The sequence below is a fragment of the Equus przewalskii genome, chromosome 8, assembly GCF_037783145.1.
Source record: "Equus przewalskii isolate Varuska chromosome 8, EquPr2, whole genome shotgun sequence".
In the NCBI taxonomy this organism is placed as follows: Eukaryota; Metazoa; Chordata; class Mammalia; order Perissodactyla; family Equidae; genus Equus; species Equus przewalskii.
In genome coordinates this window covers 11,801,501-11,818,399 of record NC_091838.1, presented here as the reverse complement: position 1 = coordinate 11,818,399, position 16,899 = coordinate 11,801,501, and the positions used below count along the sequence as shown (strand labels likewise).

General features: G+C 35.3%; 1 protein-coding gene across 2 annotated transcripts in view; it reads left to right on the top strand.

Moving 5' to 3' along the window:
* The window catches only part of PI15 (peptidase inhibitor 15), a 31,649-nt gene extending 20,109 nt beyond the window's left edge, over window positions 1-11,540 (top strand). For both annotated transcript variants that reach the window (XM_008514163.2, XM_008514162.2), the window contains exons 3-6: window positions 1,497-1,615; window positions 2,643-2,775; window positions 2,885-3,000; window positions 6,130-11,540. In XM_008514163.2, the coding sequence (XP_008512385.1) occupies window positions 1,497-1,615; window positions 2,643-2,775; window positions 2,885-3,000; window positions 6,130-6,265 (504 nt within the window). In that variant the 3' untranslated portion in view covers window positions 6,266-11,540. The remainder of the gene's footprint in view (window positions 1-1,496; window positions 1,616-2,642; window positions 2,776-2,884; window positions 3,001-6,129) is intronic.
* Window positions 11,541-16,899: the final 5,359 nt, after the last annotated feature.

The following is a 16,899-nucleotide window of genomic DNA, read 5'->3' as shown; positions in this document are numbered from 1 at the left end:
ACAGGGCTCCACATAAATTTGAGTAATTACAAAACTGTCACATCCTTCTTCATATAAAGGCTTACCTTTTGAAACATACTACTAATCAGTATCTAGCCGCAATTTGAATAAAATTTTTTCAGATAGCATGACAGATAAATATTTAAATAATTTAGGACATAATGTCGTGATATTGAACTATAAAACTCAATGAAAATCACAACAGATAAATACTTCACTAAATTATACTATCACTAGGGAGAAATTTTGAAAGCATTTTTTCTATACTTACATGCCAAAATTATATATATTCTATATTTTGTGTTTTTGTACTTTGTAACTTGCTAGAAAATAGAACCATTTTAGAATTGATTTATTATTGGCAGGTCCACAAATGCTCATCTTCATTTCCCCATGCAGCTTTGGAGATGTGAATGTCAATCCATATGGTAACTAATATAAATGTATATCAAATCAATAAAAATATAAATCTACATTAAATCATTCAATTGTTATCCCACAATTTTTTCAAAAAAAGTTGTTGATGTTATATGTGGATAACACCATTATTAATTTCAACAACTTCCTTTTTCAAGAACAATTACTATTTTTCTTAATTTATTTAATTGAAACTCGATGTACTGTATTTTGTAGCAGCCCTAGGTAGCATAGTCAAGTTTTTTTAATCATAAAGATAAAGAAGGTTGTAAAGAGTAATTTTGTTTCCAGTCCATACCAACTAAAATGTAATTCTCATATTATTATTACTACCAAAGATTCTAATGATATAAATTATGAAGGCTCCCTGGGATTTATTGTACAATAACATGGTTTGACCTTTAAAAGTTGCAATATAACAGGAGCCAGCTCTGTGGCCGAGTGGTTAAAGTTTTGCGCACTCTGCTTCGGCAGCCAGGATTTGTGGGTTCAGATCCTGGGAGTGGACCTGCTTCACTCATTGGCTATACTGTGGAGGCATCCCACATACAAAGTACAGGGGGGATTGACACAGATGTTATCTCAGGGCAAATCTTCCTCACACACACAAGAAAGGTGCAATATAATATTAGACATTATTAATTTTGTTAAATCAGCTTGAATGAATTCTATCATAATGATTTTTAAGATATGTTAATATCATGGCTCCTTGTTGCTGTGAAGATGTCCTCTAGAGAAATCAGTGGACTTTGGTGGATTCAAATTTCAGTGATCAATGTGAGGTGTCCCCAGGTTACCTCTAAATAGAGTATTTTTGTTAACCTATCCATTACTAAAAATGATGCCTGGACTTTGGATCTAGATGGCACTATAAAAACAATAAAGTTTTTTGTGGTATAATCATATTGCATTATAGAACTTGGAATGTCAATGGTCTGAATTTGCTTTCTTTCACTTAAAATAGTCTCAGGAACCAGAATCGAAAGAATTTCAGGAAATAGCAGCACCATTTCTTTCCTCTTACTTTTTGTTTCTTACTAGCAAACCTGGTAAAGCTGAAGGCTTTTTCCCCTTTACAGGTTTGGGATGAAAATCTTGCAAAATCTGCAGAAGCTTGGGCGGCCACTTGCATTTGGGACCATGGACCTTCTTACTTACTGAGATTTTTGGGCCAAAATCTGTCTGTACGAACTGGAAGGTAGGAAGTTTCATGGATACTGTTTATCCACCCAACTTTATTCCTTATGGACTCCAAGGGGGAGTGACAGCAATCTCAAGTAATATCAGCCAATTTTTATTGAGTGCTCCCTATGTGTCACCACTGATGCTTGGCTTATGACTGTTTTAGATGTCTTCAAGGATTACTTAATTTTTAAAGGGGTTTAATAAGACCAGTCTCCCCTTTCACCCATGGAACATCCTTCCTTAGCCTGTATTTTTCACTTACCCCACAGAGTCTTTGAAAGCATCAGGCACGTGTTATATCCTGTACTCTGTCTCTTCCACCTCAAGAAAACTCCCTTGACTGTGCCAGGAGCTCTTCTTATGTGTATGGCAACTTTCCCACAGTTGCGTATACCTATATATGTATGTGTATGTATTATACAAATTATATATATTTACATATATCTGTATACACCCACATACAGACACACACACCCCACATACATATATGTTGCAACTATGGGAACTATGGGAAAAGCTGTTCCTAGTGATAGGATTATTTTTCTACCCCTGTGGAATGTCATTATCCGCTCCAAAGACCCATTCTCTTCCACACGGGGGAGGAAAACCAGGGGCACTATTATTAAAATGAAAGAGATTCAAGTTGAAGGAAAAAAACACAGAGTTCTAGTATTGCAACTACTTTTGTGAATCTAATTCTTAATTGTGTGTAAGATTTAGATGAAAGAAAGTTTTGACAGATAAAACAAGATAACGATAATGACTTGCAAAACATTTGCATTTCTCTTTTTGAAATGATCAGACACATACTTTAAAAAGTATTGACTCACTTGCTCCAGTCCTGGGCATTTTCATGCATGGCACTACTTGGAGGAATAGAGGCTTCTAGAATGTGGCGATGGTAATCGTGAGGGGCGGGTATGCTCTTGATTCATCATACATAATCTGCAAAAAGAAGAATTAACCTACAATTTAACATAAATTCACTGTATATTATCACTGCTATACTCTAAATTCTCATTTCTTTTTTTTATTTCTAGATATCGCTCAATTCTCCAGTTGGTCAAGCCATGGTATGATGAAGTGAAAGATTATGCTTTTCCGTATCCCCAGGATTGCAACCCCAGGTGTCCTATGAGATGTTTTGGCCCCATGTGCACACATTATACGCAGGTTATTTCAATTGTCTTGTTAATTTTTTAAAAAATGCTCTTACTATTTTGGTGAACGTGCGTTTTCTTAGCTCTGACTTCAATAATGTTATATGGCTTTATTTTTGCAGATGGTTTGGGCCACCTCCAATCGGATAGGATGTGCAATTCATACTTGCCAAAACATGAATGTTTGGGGAGCTGTATGGCGACGTGCAGTTTACTTGGTATGCAACTATGCCCCAAAGTAAGTACCAGGTTAGATTCCACTTCCTGGAGCCTTTAGTCGTGTTCAATTTTTCCAGTCTGATGGGTATTTTAATGTGAGTAAGCCTTAACTACAAAGGCCTCTAATCCTGAGCTCTTCCATCACTCCCATATACTGAAAAATGATGCGCTGAAGATTTCCTTTCACAAGGATGGGGCTTCTAGGCTAAAGTTGTAGACAGAACAATTTGAGATACTGCAATTCACTACATTCTCCTCACCATCTTTCTTTAGTCATGGTGACTGTAAAATAAACACTGTATTGCCAGGCTTTTGATAGCTATGTAAAAGGCAGCAGAAAGAATCTACTAATGAATTTATCAGCATCACAATAGGCTCATCTATCAGTACTAGAATGTTGGCTTAACTTTTTCACTAGGAAAGCAAAACAAGCCCTTCTTCCTTCTTTTTAAGAGTAAAATTAAAAATATAGCTTCCTAATTCCACCATGGCTGGGAGGTATTCATTATCAGAAGGGAAAATGTAAGTGCTATGACTTCTTTTTAAATTAAATCTTTGCCATGATTTAAATTTCAGTATTAAAAATTATTCAGTAACTTTATTCTATGGCATGAATAAAAATGCATTGTGAAAATCGATCAAAGATTATAAAATATGGTCATGTTTATGAGCATTCTTTATGAGGATAAATAAGTATTTGTTAACATTTGATAAAATGCCTTGTTGATAACAGTAACTCTTGAGATGATAAAATGTTCCAGTATTTATACACGAGTCTGTTCCCATTTTGGAGTAAATACCAAAATGTTCAAAGGATTTATGATATTCTTGGTGTCTTCCAAAGTAAGTCTCAGAGATTTTCTCCAGCTTTGCCAGTGTGGGGAGGGAATGAGAAAAGGCTTCACAAATAACTGCATTACTCATTTATATGGTAGGATGCCAGTGGCAGTGTTTTTGCAAAGTTAGAAAAATAGTGATTTTCCTGATGGTCCCTTCTTCACAATTATTGGAATAGTAAGATTTGGAAAGTAGAATGTGTCTGCTTTATGAAAGCAGTAACACTGTGCATTTGTTTGATATTTTCACACCTTCTATTTTTCTCTTAAGCTTTTACCCTTCTTCCTGACATAAATAGGCCAAATAGTACCCAAATGGTGATAGAGGTTTTTATTTCATTCGTTGAACTTTTCTGGTTTTGGTGAATGATTAGAATTTTCTAATATTATTGATGAGATATCTCATTGTTTTATAGGTCCAAGAGATTAAGATATTGTGTTAAGGTGCTATATTTGTTCTAATAAAGAACCATTATTTTGAAACTAAGGCAATGAAGAAAGTTTTAAAATCCTGACTGATAATGGAATGTAATTCTTCCAATTCCAATATGAAATTATCACAAGCCTGTTTTTCAGGGGAAAAGAAAGGAAAAAGAGAGAAAGAGAGGGGGGAAAAGGGAGAAGAATTTAATCAAGTAGAATAGGACAAAAAATAAAAGAATTAATAATATAAGTTTATTGATGGGTTGATTGACTATTGAATATAATTATTCAGTAAAAATTTTTGATTTATGTAGAAGTTTATAATATAGTATGTCATATTTTTTACATATAATAACACTGTATTTCTAAGTTTATGTTACCAAAAATACGTGCTGTATAATTTCAAAAAGTTATGTTAAATAAATAGAAAAATATGAAGTTAAAATAGCATAGGCTGGGTTCATATACTGTCATAGCTTCGGGTAAAGATATAGAGGCAAATAGGATTGTAAACATAGAATGGGAGAGATTAGGGTAAAAACATGATCTACACTCATAGGAGAATGGGCCTCTCTGAACGTTTCTGGGCAACTAGGTGACATTATCACAATTATGCTTGAGGAAGCTTATCTGGAGGGCAGACTGTAGAAGAAACCAAAGAGAGGAGGGCCATCTTGGAATCTCATCTCGTTTTGTAATATGAATAGTTAATCAGCATATTTTCCACTTTTATAGATAAATTTTCCTTTGTAGATATTTTATAGATAAAAGTCTGAAATTTTAACTGACAGGTCTAAGTAGATATTTCTCTGTCCTCTTGATACACTTCGTGAGTCGCTGCTTGGTCTTATTTAAGTCTTAAAGAAGATGAGAACCACCTGTGTTGAATTCTAGCCTCTTCCCTACTGTTGTCTTATCTTCAACCCTAACTTTACTCTTGACAGCTGAATTTTCTCCCCTCCATTCAGTTTTCTTCACATTGCTGGCTATATTGCTATTTCTTAGCATTCTAGTTACTAATCACCGTGCTGCTGAAAATACATTTATTACCTGCTCCTTCATAATTAAAGGAGCTAAATAACAGGGCATTGTGGTTCTTTTTAACTATCCCAGATGGTGAATTTGGTGTATGATTATATTCATGGCCCTCAGTACAGATAAAGAAAAATATTGACAACACAAAGTAATTCAGTTAAACACGTTCAGCGTCATCAAAAAATGAAGCATTCATAAAAAATAGCTATAAATTTATGTATGGGAAAAAGGTTTTGGAATGTTTAATTGCTTCTGTGAGCCCTTATTCCCTTACCATGAGAAAGAAGTTTTCCATACCTCATTTTATATATATTGAGAATCCAAAATATTTTACAGCTTTAGAAACAGAACTTGTGAACATTTATAACCTATTTTTTTGTGCTTATGACAACTTCTTGCTCCATCATTTCTATGCCTCCCAGAAAATATGATACGTATATGTATTTTTTTACTATCCTTAGAATAGCATTAGCATGAGTTTGTAAAGGGGGAACAAGGCCTGATTATGTGCTCTAGAAGGCAGCCCTAGGAAGGAGACAGATGTGTGACGGAATGAGCGTCAAGCCTGGTGTCAGATGACTAATTGTGTCCCCATTCCTTGTAGGGCCTCACTTTTTATCTGTAATTTAAGATAAGATTAACTTAGAGATAAAATATTTAGAAAGCAAGATATATGGAATAATTTACTGTAAGAATAAGAAATGGATGTAACTTCCAGTGCCTTTCTAAAATGAGAAACTTCTCAAAAAGATCATATGTGTCAATACGTGTGATCATGTGCTTAAGAGACAAGCAGATTTTTTTAATGGGCAACTAGGACTAATGGTATCTTCTTCTATTTTCTTTCTTTCCAGGGGCAATTGGATTGGAGAAGCACCATATAAAGTCGGGGTACCATGCTCAGCTTGTCCTCCAAGTTACGGGGGATCTTGTACTGACAACCTTTGTTTTCCAGGAGTAACGTCAAACTACCTATACTGGTTTAAATAAGCTTATCTTTTCCTCCAGGAAATAGAATGACTTCTGAGAATCATAGGCATATATATATATTGAGTTTTGCACATACTATACATATTTTATGATAATCCTGTTTTCCTTTTATTATTCATTGTCTAAATTAGTGTTTGTCTAGTATGTTTGTTTAATCTTTTGAGGTAATCAAAACATTCACTTCTATCTTCTGACTTCTAAGCCTAAAGTTAAAGTATTGTATATGTAGTATTGACATAGTTGATGCATCCAGTTCCAAAACTTGCTTTCCAAAGGAATTGTGTTATGCTCCTAAAGAATAAAATAAATATTTGGCCTGTAATGTATGTGTGTATACATATACTATATATGTATACACACATACACAAACATATAATCGATGACATAACACATAGATAATAATATGGTCCAGTAGTTAACTTGAGGAAAATTTTAAAAATCCTATTTTAAAATATATGTGAGGTGGTAGGACATCTTAGCACCTATAATACCCATGAATTGATAGTTTGCAAAATAACCCTTAGTGATAGCCGGATATAATAACTCGATTGAGCAAGCTTGGATTTCATTCTGGCGATATTTTATCTTATTTGAGTTCACTAAAGGATATGCTCAACTTATGTAAGTTTCAAATCCTGCCTTTTGCTTGATCTCTTCTGTTGAATCAGTAATCATTTGTTGAGTGCTTACTACGTGCAAGGCACTCTGCTAGTTATGTTCCAATAACGCAAAGATAATGAGATATGATTCCTGCCTTCAAGAAGCTCATAAAAATATCCAGGAAATAATGCAGCCTAATGATTTTGCTGTAAAATTACTATTTTTTAACAAATTGATTTTTACGTAGTTTTGAGGATGTGAATGCAACAATGATGTTCACCTGTCGGTGGAATGCATGATAAGCCACACTGTGAAATACGTAAGGCTTCTGACTAGCATGAAAACTTACCTACAGAGCTCAGCACTACAAGAGGCAGGGGAGAATTAAAAATGGCCCCAGACTAGCTGATGAGGCCCAAGAGAGGAGAATTCAACACCTGAGTGAAGACACTTACATTTCAAGTGTGTGTGTCTGCGCGTGTGTGTCTGTGTGTGTGTGAGATTCAGGTTATGTAATACTTCCATAGAATTACAGACTAGGTAAACATGGTTAGTTCCAGAGTGCAAATAACAGAAGGAAGCTACTTGTTTAAAATTTCTTACACATTTGCAGTGTCTTAGGGTGGAGATGTTGAAAGATGACACATAATCAAATGCATTCGATGTGGGAAAAATCCACCATCTGGAGTTTAGCTTTACATGATGACAAACAATTGACCTGATTCCTTTTACAAATGGAATACAATGACTGCATGTTTTGATATCTGACTACTCTGCTTTTATGGGCACACATATTGACTTTATTAAAAATACATATTTTGGAGACAAAATGGAGAGCAGAAATAATTATGTGATTCAGGCAAAAATACAACTTTTATCAAACATACAATAGGCAATTGGAGAGAAAGCTCGTTAGTGAGATGTTTGCTTGATTGATCTAGAAAGTATCTCCATCCTTGATTTTGCTAGAGTAGTTCTACAAAAGGAGCAAAATTACTTTATGTTACTTTATTACTTTATTATGTTACTATATTACTTTATGTTAAACCGTACTTGACTATTCTCAGTTCCAACCCTGTTGCTGGTTTACTTGTGCGGCTTGGTTTCCCAGTTCCGAAAAAGAATAGTGATATTTGCTACATATTTCACAGAGGATCTTATGAAGGTAGAATTACCATATTAATAGAGTTTATAAATATTAAAATTATCATTAATGTTGTGAAACGTTAATTTGAGGTAAAATTAAATTTTCATGAGCTCCTCTTTGGCAGAAATTCTATCTGATTCTTTGTATTTATCCTAGCTTCTTATATAATGGCAATAATGTAACAATTGTTTCTATGAATGGATTTTTGGAATTAACTAAAAAGTCTAGAATTGCAATGATTTAGAGGAATCCCACCTTTCCATGTTTTATTAGACAAAAATGTCTTAAATACAAAGCTTTGAATAAATCAAAAATCCAGATAAACCATCAAACATATCAGATTAAGACTAGGGTCTGCACACTTATGACTTACACAAGAGTCCTTTCCAAACCACAGCTGGAACTATAAGTTTGTTCATAAGTTAACAACTCAGCTGAAAATATAACGGGTATATTTGTTATTCTCTTTGTACTTTTTAAAGTTAGTAATATAAAACGGCCATGTGAAATGTTTTATTTTCCAGGCTAAAGCAAACGAAAGTTTGCTAGTATCAACACAGCATGTCATATTTTTCACAGCATGCAACAATGGTGCTAGGATAGTTATTTCTCACTGTAATTCCCAGAGGCAGAAAGAGTCTGAGTATAAGCTATTTCATAAGAGCAGCTCTAAATATTGTGGTTATCATTACAAAAGAAATAGTAATTGGCAGACATATTCTACAGCATTGATCCTCTCTATGGTATAGATCTTTCATATCACCTTATATTGAGTAGAAAAGTGAAAAAATGCTGTCACAAAATAGGCTTTTTGGCTTTCATGTCATCAAAAGATGGGAAAAATGACAATTTTAGCTGTTAAACTGATGGATTTCTTTATAGAATTGTATTTGAGTTGTGTAGGCACAGTCTTCATGTTCCTGGTTATGATAGCTACGCTTGCTTTGAAAATGTGGCAGAAAGAGTTATTGTCATTTTTGCTTCTGCGCAGTAGTCTGAGCACCATCAGTTCTGTGGTCCGTCAGATCTTCCCCACCAACTCCATTGGGCAATGCTTTTAATGTTCATTTGCAACTTTCGTGGAAACCTTCATTTGGAAGCTCCGTGCACCTTCAGCACAGAGTTGACCAAACACTGGGCAAATGCAACCAATGCGATTTACTCAGAATATTTGCATTGAAACAATATATATTTTCTCATTAATACATGCTTGTGTGAAATCAACTTGGAACATCTCCATAAGCAAATCTTATAAACATATAGGCCCGTTTAAGTGTTTTGTGTTCATACCCGACTTATTAAATGAATGCATAGGCTAAACATAATTTGAATGTGTCTGTGAAGGAAAAATAATGCGGTCTGTGTTCTCCTTAGAATAACAACTTGTCTAACAACATTCCCTAGGTTCTGCACTATTTTAGGATGCAAATCTTGACATGGATGGAAATCTTTACCTACTGAAGTGTTTAGGGAGAGTAAACGTAGATTTCTATCAAAGTCTAACATTATCCTTGCTTCTGTATGTTTTTTTTTGTATTTTCATCATATGTGTGGAAGAAGACATAAACACATGCAAAATATTTTTAAAAATTACGTTATAGTATAACTATGACTTATGAGAGGTCAATCAAAAACTTAGAAAGTTTAACAATTCACTGATTAATGGTGCTGAAAATCAATTACAACCACCATATCCTTGCTACAATTTTGAGGTTTCTTTGCAATTAAAATTTTTATTAAGTGTGAACTATCATTATCTATTCTGGTGCTAAATATATGGTGCTAAATGAATTTTTAGTGTATGAACTAGCAATGCTCTTATTCCTTGTTACAAGTGTCATCCGCTCAATTCCTGATTCAGAAATATTAATAAAATCCTGTTAATTTAATCTTACCCCAAAATAGACCAGTGACCTCTAATTTTGATCTGAGTCCAATATTATTTAGGTGCTATAGAATGTAAATATATATTTCTTAAAGTTATAAAAAAATTTAAGGCATTTTTTAGCTTTGCAATGTCCAAATTGAAGTTATTGCTAAAGGTTAGATTACAGGTACACCCACCATGCTGCAGGCACTCGCGCCCTCTGCTGGTTGTAAAAACAAATTCTTGATGGCTACTCGGCTTACAACAGAAGCCATTTCTTCTATTCACTAAAAATTTAAGTTGCCCAATACTAGAATTCTCAGATACTCTCTAAACCTGATAGGATTAAAAAATGCTTGACTTTATTAACATACTTTTTTAAGACGATAAGAGAGATAATATATCTTGGCATTCACTTTCCTAAATAATTATGTTTTTCATGACTTTCCAGTTCTGAGGTGCTTATTAAAGTGGTTTTTTTAAGACTAGGTACTACTAAAATATATTTTTTATTTGGTTTATATAATAAATACAATTAGAATTAAAATTAGCAAGAGATAAGTGTGTCTTACTTTCAGAAGTGGTAATTTATTTTTATTTAGAATAGTACATAAGATAAAAAGGAGATATGTTAAAATAGTTAATTCCATTTATAAAAGGACTCTCTCCACCTTTACTTGTCGGTCTGTAATTTAATAATGTTCTTTGGTCATACTATTGAGCTAATGATAACATTTTATTATTCCATTTAAAGCCCTCTACCCTTACAACCGTCCATCAAAAGCTTAGAATTACATCACTTGTAATTAATGAAGGCAATAGTCTTAGGTAAACTTTCAGTTGTGTACATAATTGACTGAGTGTGATAATCTTTTTCGACAGAGATGCTTCTTAAACTATGTTAGCATAACCAAATGAAATATGCTTTGAAGCAGTTTTCCAAATTAGTATTTTCAAACTTATTTTAAAGCAATAGAACCCCTTTTATGGTCTCACTAATGTGTAAAACTCCAACACGTAATAGACACGAAATGGACCTGCTTATCCCCAAAACTTCCCCAGTGCCTGGAACGTTTCTTCTGTGAGCCCTAGATTCCATCAAACAGAAAAACGACCTAAATCATCCAGTTACTCCCATTTTCTCTAAAATAATCAGCTAATTAAAGCAAAAAAAAAAAGATTTGAGGCTCTAAATTATTTCAATGGCTCTTCTAAATACTCACTTCACTTTGCATGTGTTAGAAGCCTCTTAGGTTGATAGAGAATCAAATGCTGACTTGAACTGGTGCTTGGTTATAAATTACAGCATCTTCTCTTTTATGATTTGACAGATTTTTGGTACCATAATATTTTTGAGACTGAGAGATAATCGTGATGCTCATAGAAAAACAATGTGTTTTTAAAATATCTAAATGTTTCAAACATGTACATAATCCTAAAATATACTGTATTGTTTTAGATTTTTTTTTAAAGATTAATTTGGGTGGGTTTTATTCGTTACCTAACACTGTGGTAGTCAAAGGTGCTGATGATGTTGTGATAAAATGTCATGAATGTGTACATACGGAAAACCTGTGTAAACCTCTGTCCTTATAAAGCATAACAAATGTAGCTTTTTGAGCTCTGCTATATTATTTTTTTCAATAAAAGGTTACAATTAATTGTCTTGTTTTTAAAGTATCTCTGTGTTCTTGCACTTCTAGAGTTCGAAACTTCTAGAGTTTCGAAATCGATTCGGAACTAGACGGCATGATGATTTTGATAGGAAATAAACTACTTTTCTAAAGCAACAGTGATTATATCTTTAATGTATCACTGAATCCACTAAATCTTCTATTTTCTTTTGCCTTTATTTCCTTCCCTGCCTCCTTCTTTCCTTCTTTTTCTACTTAATTCCAAAAAATATTTTGCAGTATCAAAATAGAAAGATATTTCCATGGAGGAAGAGGAAAAGAACAGCATATCAAGAAGTTCCGGCTGAGAAAATTACAGCAGTTGAAATAAAGATTTTTATGCCTCCCCACACAGGGGGCCTGAAGAGACGCTGGATGTCTCCAGCCGCCAGTTGGCCCATGACTGCTGGTTCCCAGTGTGGTTCTGCCTGCAGAAGGACCACACCTTCCTCTCCAGTGAAATGGTAGATCTCACAGGCCAGTTCATTGAGAAGGACCTGAATCTAGGACTTTCTTTATATTTCTCCTTACGATATACCACGCAAGATGACAAAGCTGCACTAACCTAAGCCTTTTCAGAGGGTCTCCCTCCAGAGCCCTGTAGCTCTCTGTCAGCTTCTCTTTCTCTTGCGGGTCCTTCCTTTTTGCTTCACTTTCTCCTCTGTCAGGTCTCCAGTTTCCCACCCACATGCTTAGAAAGTTCCATCCATCTCCACAAGAAAAAGGGCTGCATTCATTGATCTCCATGTATGTGTTTGTATGTGTGTGCGTGTGTGTGTGTGTGTTTTGCAGATTCTAGCCCCTCAGACTAGGCCTGATGGTAATGAAGTCTTGTCTTCCTAGTCCTGCACAGCTCTGACAATGAAGAAATGGGGTGGTGGCGGGGAGAGAATGGTAGGTCCCTGATCCCATTCAGTCTTCCCTGCCAGTGAGAGTTGTGGCCGACAACCTCATGAGAAGCAAGCACACCTGACAAGGCCATTATCTGCTTTCCCAGAAACAGCAGACTGGGGTGGGGAAAGCTTGTTCTGGCTGTCAGTCACGCTGACCCAGCTCCTTCTGAAACAGTAACCTTGGCATTGTGGTGCCAAGGGCACTGACTCCTTCCTGAGCTGAGCTTACCCAGTTGAGCCAACACTGCAGGAGTGACTGGGCCTGTCTTTGCAAACTGGAGAGGCAGCACCAATCCTAGTTGAGTCTCTCTGGCCCCAATTCTCTTCTGTTATGAAAGAGGAGTGAGGTCCCAGCAGGTTGCCTTCATTCATAGCCTATTAATTGAAGGGAACATGCCAGCTTATCAAGGGACACATGAGTTTTACTAAACTTGAATGCAGTCAGGGATTTGTTCTGTGAGTTTCTACATGCCAAATTGAACAATGTACTTAATTGTCAATCAAAAACGATTTTTTCTGAAAATAAAAGGTGCATAGAAATGATACAACTCTACTTCATTCTAACAAATGAAGTGGTATGTGAAAATTCTACTAGTCCTAGAATCCCCAATGTCACGAAAAATTACATATGCATTTACCCTTCAACCAAGCAATTCCTCTTACACAAATCCATTCTAGAGATACACTGGCAATACATGAAATGACATGCGCACAACATTAATCAGTATAGCATTATTTGTAACAGTAAAGGGCCAGAAACAACTCAAAGGTCCATCAGAAAGGGATTGGCTGAATGGCATGTCCACATGAGGGAATACTGTACAATTGAAAAAGGGAACAAGAAAAATCTCTATAAACTGGTAGAAAGTGGTCTCACAAGATGTAAGCGAAATGTGGTACACAAGAGTATAACTAGTCTGCTACCCTCATGAGAAAGGTCAGGTGAAATCATATGTATGCATACGTATGCATTTATAATGCATATTTGTTTTTATTTGCAAAAAGAAAAGTGGAATCGTAAATTAAACAAGAATAAAAATTATTACTTCTAGGAGTAAGAAGGCAACAAGATGGAGGGGTCAAAAATATTTCAAATGATTTTGAAACACAGTATTTTGAGTGTACATCCTTCGTGGAATATATTGCAAACGCAGAGCTGCAAAGAAATATATAACTTTACTCAGCCGTCTGTCAGTAGTAGTATTGGTGGGGGAGGGGCAAGAATAATGCAAATAAGTAATTAGGTTGGTCTTTTTTAGGAACCAAAGTTTTCCAATGTCAGAGAAAAGAAGTGCGATTTCCAAAAAAGTTAAGTAACACTGAAATATTAAATATGAACTTCAAATATCATTATTAACTCAGGATATCTTAGTTTTGAAAATTAATATTTTTAGCTTTGAACGGTGAAAAGCCCTAGGTTCTACGACAATCCAATAATGCTAAGTGCATTTCACGGTTCTTGTTGTCTCCAATACTGTTCACCACTAAAAGCAACACTTGGCATCACCTCAGTTACAATCAACGTAATCCAAGCCACCATGATTTCTCACATAGATTAATGGCGGCCAAGGTGGAGTTTGTGCTCCCAGAGCATACACGAGAGCAGCCATTGAGAGAAGTACTTAAGAATCACAAGAACTTCTATTTATATTTAACTTTATGTAGGGGAAAAAAAAGAAATTATTAAGATTTGCTAGAGGATAATGGATTGACAGTGAGTGCCCTCCCAAGGTCCATGCGCATAAGGGCCACATGTCTCCTGATGGGAGTGGAGTGTCCTGGAGGGATGGTCAGCCATCCAAGGCTCACCTCACAGGGCTATTTGCTTTTAGGGCTTTTCCACACGGCATATTTTTGTGAATCAGGTGAGAGAATTAACTAATTCTGAAACACAGCTTTTACTGAATATTGACAAATATTCTTGGAAAATTCCTGCAGAACGAAGATTTAAAATAATTTAATAATGAAAGCACAAATTAACCTTAAGGAAAATTAACCGTTGATAATTATCTTGCTTATAACAACCTTTCTGTCAGTCACATTCTGAGGTAAAAATAATGATGATTCAACTAGGTATGACAGACCGGTCAAAGAATTAAAAATTTTCAAGAATATTTGTGGTGGTAAATCTGCTATTAATTATTTATTAATAACCACGCACTTGCTTTGATATATTAGCTGGTGGCAGTTGAGCTATGATGATTAGTAAACATTTTTAAACCAACACAAGTGTAAAATCATGCTTGAAGTTATGTACTAAAGAAATCTTTTACTAAATTATTGAGCATATTTTGCCATATTACTTTGTTAAAAATTTTAAATACTAATAAAATTTAAAGTTAAAATAATAGTAGAAATATTGAAATAATATTTTTGTGAAGGTAAAATGTTTTTACAACATTGATAAGGTAATAAAATATTTTGAAAGGTTTTTAAAAATTTTATTCTAAAGTATTTATTTCTCTCATAATACACACAATATATTAGTGCATGGTATCATGTCTCATATATATTAGCACGTGGTACCATTTATATTACATATGGTGGGGGTACAGGGTCTAAAACTTTTTATGAATAAGGGTGCACAACCAAAAAGTTGGGAGGCAATAGGTCTGAACACAGAGGGTACCTCCTGACACATCTCCCAGCTCCCCATTTTGGTCTTTGACAGTCCCCCGCCACACAGCATCTGGATTGATCTTTGGGGAAGTAAAGTATATCTAATGACTTTCCTGCATGAAACCTATCGATGACATTCCAATGCACTCCTAGGAAAATCCAAGGCTTTATCACTACTTAGGAAGCTCTACTGGGCTGGCTCCTGCCTCCGTCTCCAACACCCTTCTCTACTTCTCTCCTTGCAGCTCACTCAGCCCCGAGCATCCTTGCTTTCTTTCTGCCAGATTCATCCCCTCCTGGGTTTTTTCACTTCTTCCCTCCGACTGGAACACTCTCCTCCCAGACAGTCCCATGGCATTTTTCTCTCTCACTTCCTTCTGGCCTCCCTCCCAATGGGCGCTTTGCTGACCCCCGTATCTCGAGCAGCCCTCTTTCATCTCCATCACGCTCTCATTCTGCTTTTGCCTTATTGCCTCATAGCACCAACACTATGATAACTGAGTGAAGATGTGTATGTGTGCGTGCTGCTAAATTGCACTGCACATGTTGGTCTACTGGCATGTCTCCCACTAGAGAGCAAGCGTTACGAGGGCAGGGTCTTTGCCCTGTTTATTGCTATATTTCCAGAGCCTAGAAATGTACTTAGCACTTTATAGGTGCCTAATAAATGTTTGCTAGGTAGACTAATGGATGAAGAGACTTGTAAAGATTAAATGAGGTAAATGCATGTAAAGCATTACACACACACGGTTCCTGGTAAGGAATAAACAAAAATCATTATTTTTACCACCGCTATTATTTTTTCATGATGTTCTGAAAAATAACTAAGGATCTATGGAATCTATATCCTTAGGGAGTTTGTGCTAACAGAACTAATTTACAACAAAAGCAGTTAACCAAGCCTGTTTTTCCAGAAAACCAATATCTTTCATCTAAATTACTTTTTTTAATCCATAGATGAAATCAGAATTAAATCAACATCCTCTGGGGAACAGATCCATGTAGTCTGAACGATCAATTTACGATGCAGATTGCCTAACAGACATTGTATAATGGCCCCTGATCTCACCCTTAAATGGAAAAGAATGAGGCAAGAATGCAAGTTCTGAGAGAACAGCACCCAGTTCTTCAGCTTTTTCCTGCACTATTTGTACTTAAAAATGACAGTAAGCTACAGAGAAAGAGAAAGAAGAAAAAAGAAAAAAGAAGTATGTCAAGGACTGCATTTGCTCAGTAATTCCATGGGAATCAAACAGGGCAATCTGGAAATGACAGAACGAATTGTCATTTGTAACTGGAGTCTTTCCCCCACAGCATCTCGGTGAGTTCTCGCACATGGAACCCTGAGAAACTGAGAATTCTATTTTAACTGGATTCATGAGCTTAAGCCATTAAACCTGTTTGAGGGAGAAAGAAATCCATATAGAAAAAAATAATAAAGTCTAAGAACATGAGATACCTTCTTGGAGATAGAAAATAAAATGATAAATAAGTATAAAATAAAACAACCATATAAAACTACAATTATGTTAAGTTTTCAGATAAGTTACAAATCCTCCCTGAAGTAAAACACCATGTCTATGTATGTTTAATATTTTTCCTGCTTATTAATAAACAAACCCATAGCAGTAATAGGCAGCCTTTTCATGTTATCTTTATGGATAAGGAAGAAAGGGTTTTTAGTACTGATTCTCAATAGGGATGATGTTGACATTTTGGCGAGGAAACTGTTTTATTGTGAGGGACTGTCCCATGCCTTGAAAACCATTTGTCATCCCCAGCTCCTCAGAACATAAATGCTTATAGAACATTCTCAAGGTTCTACAGAATGGTGA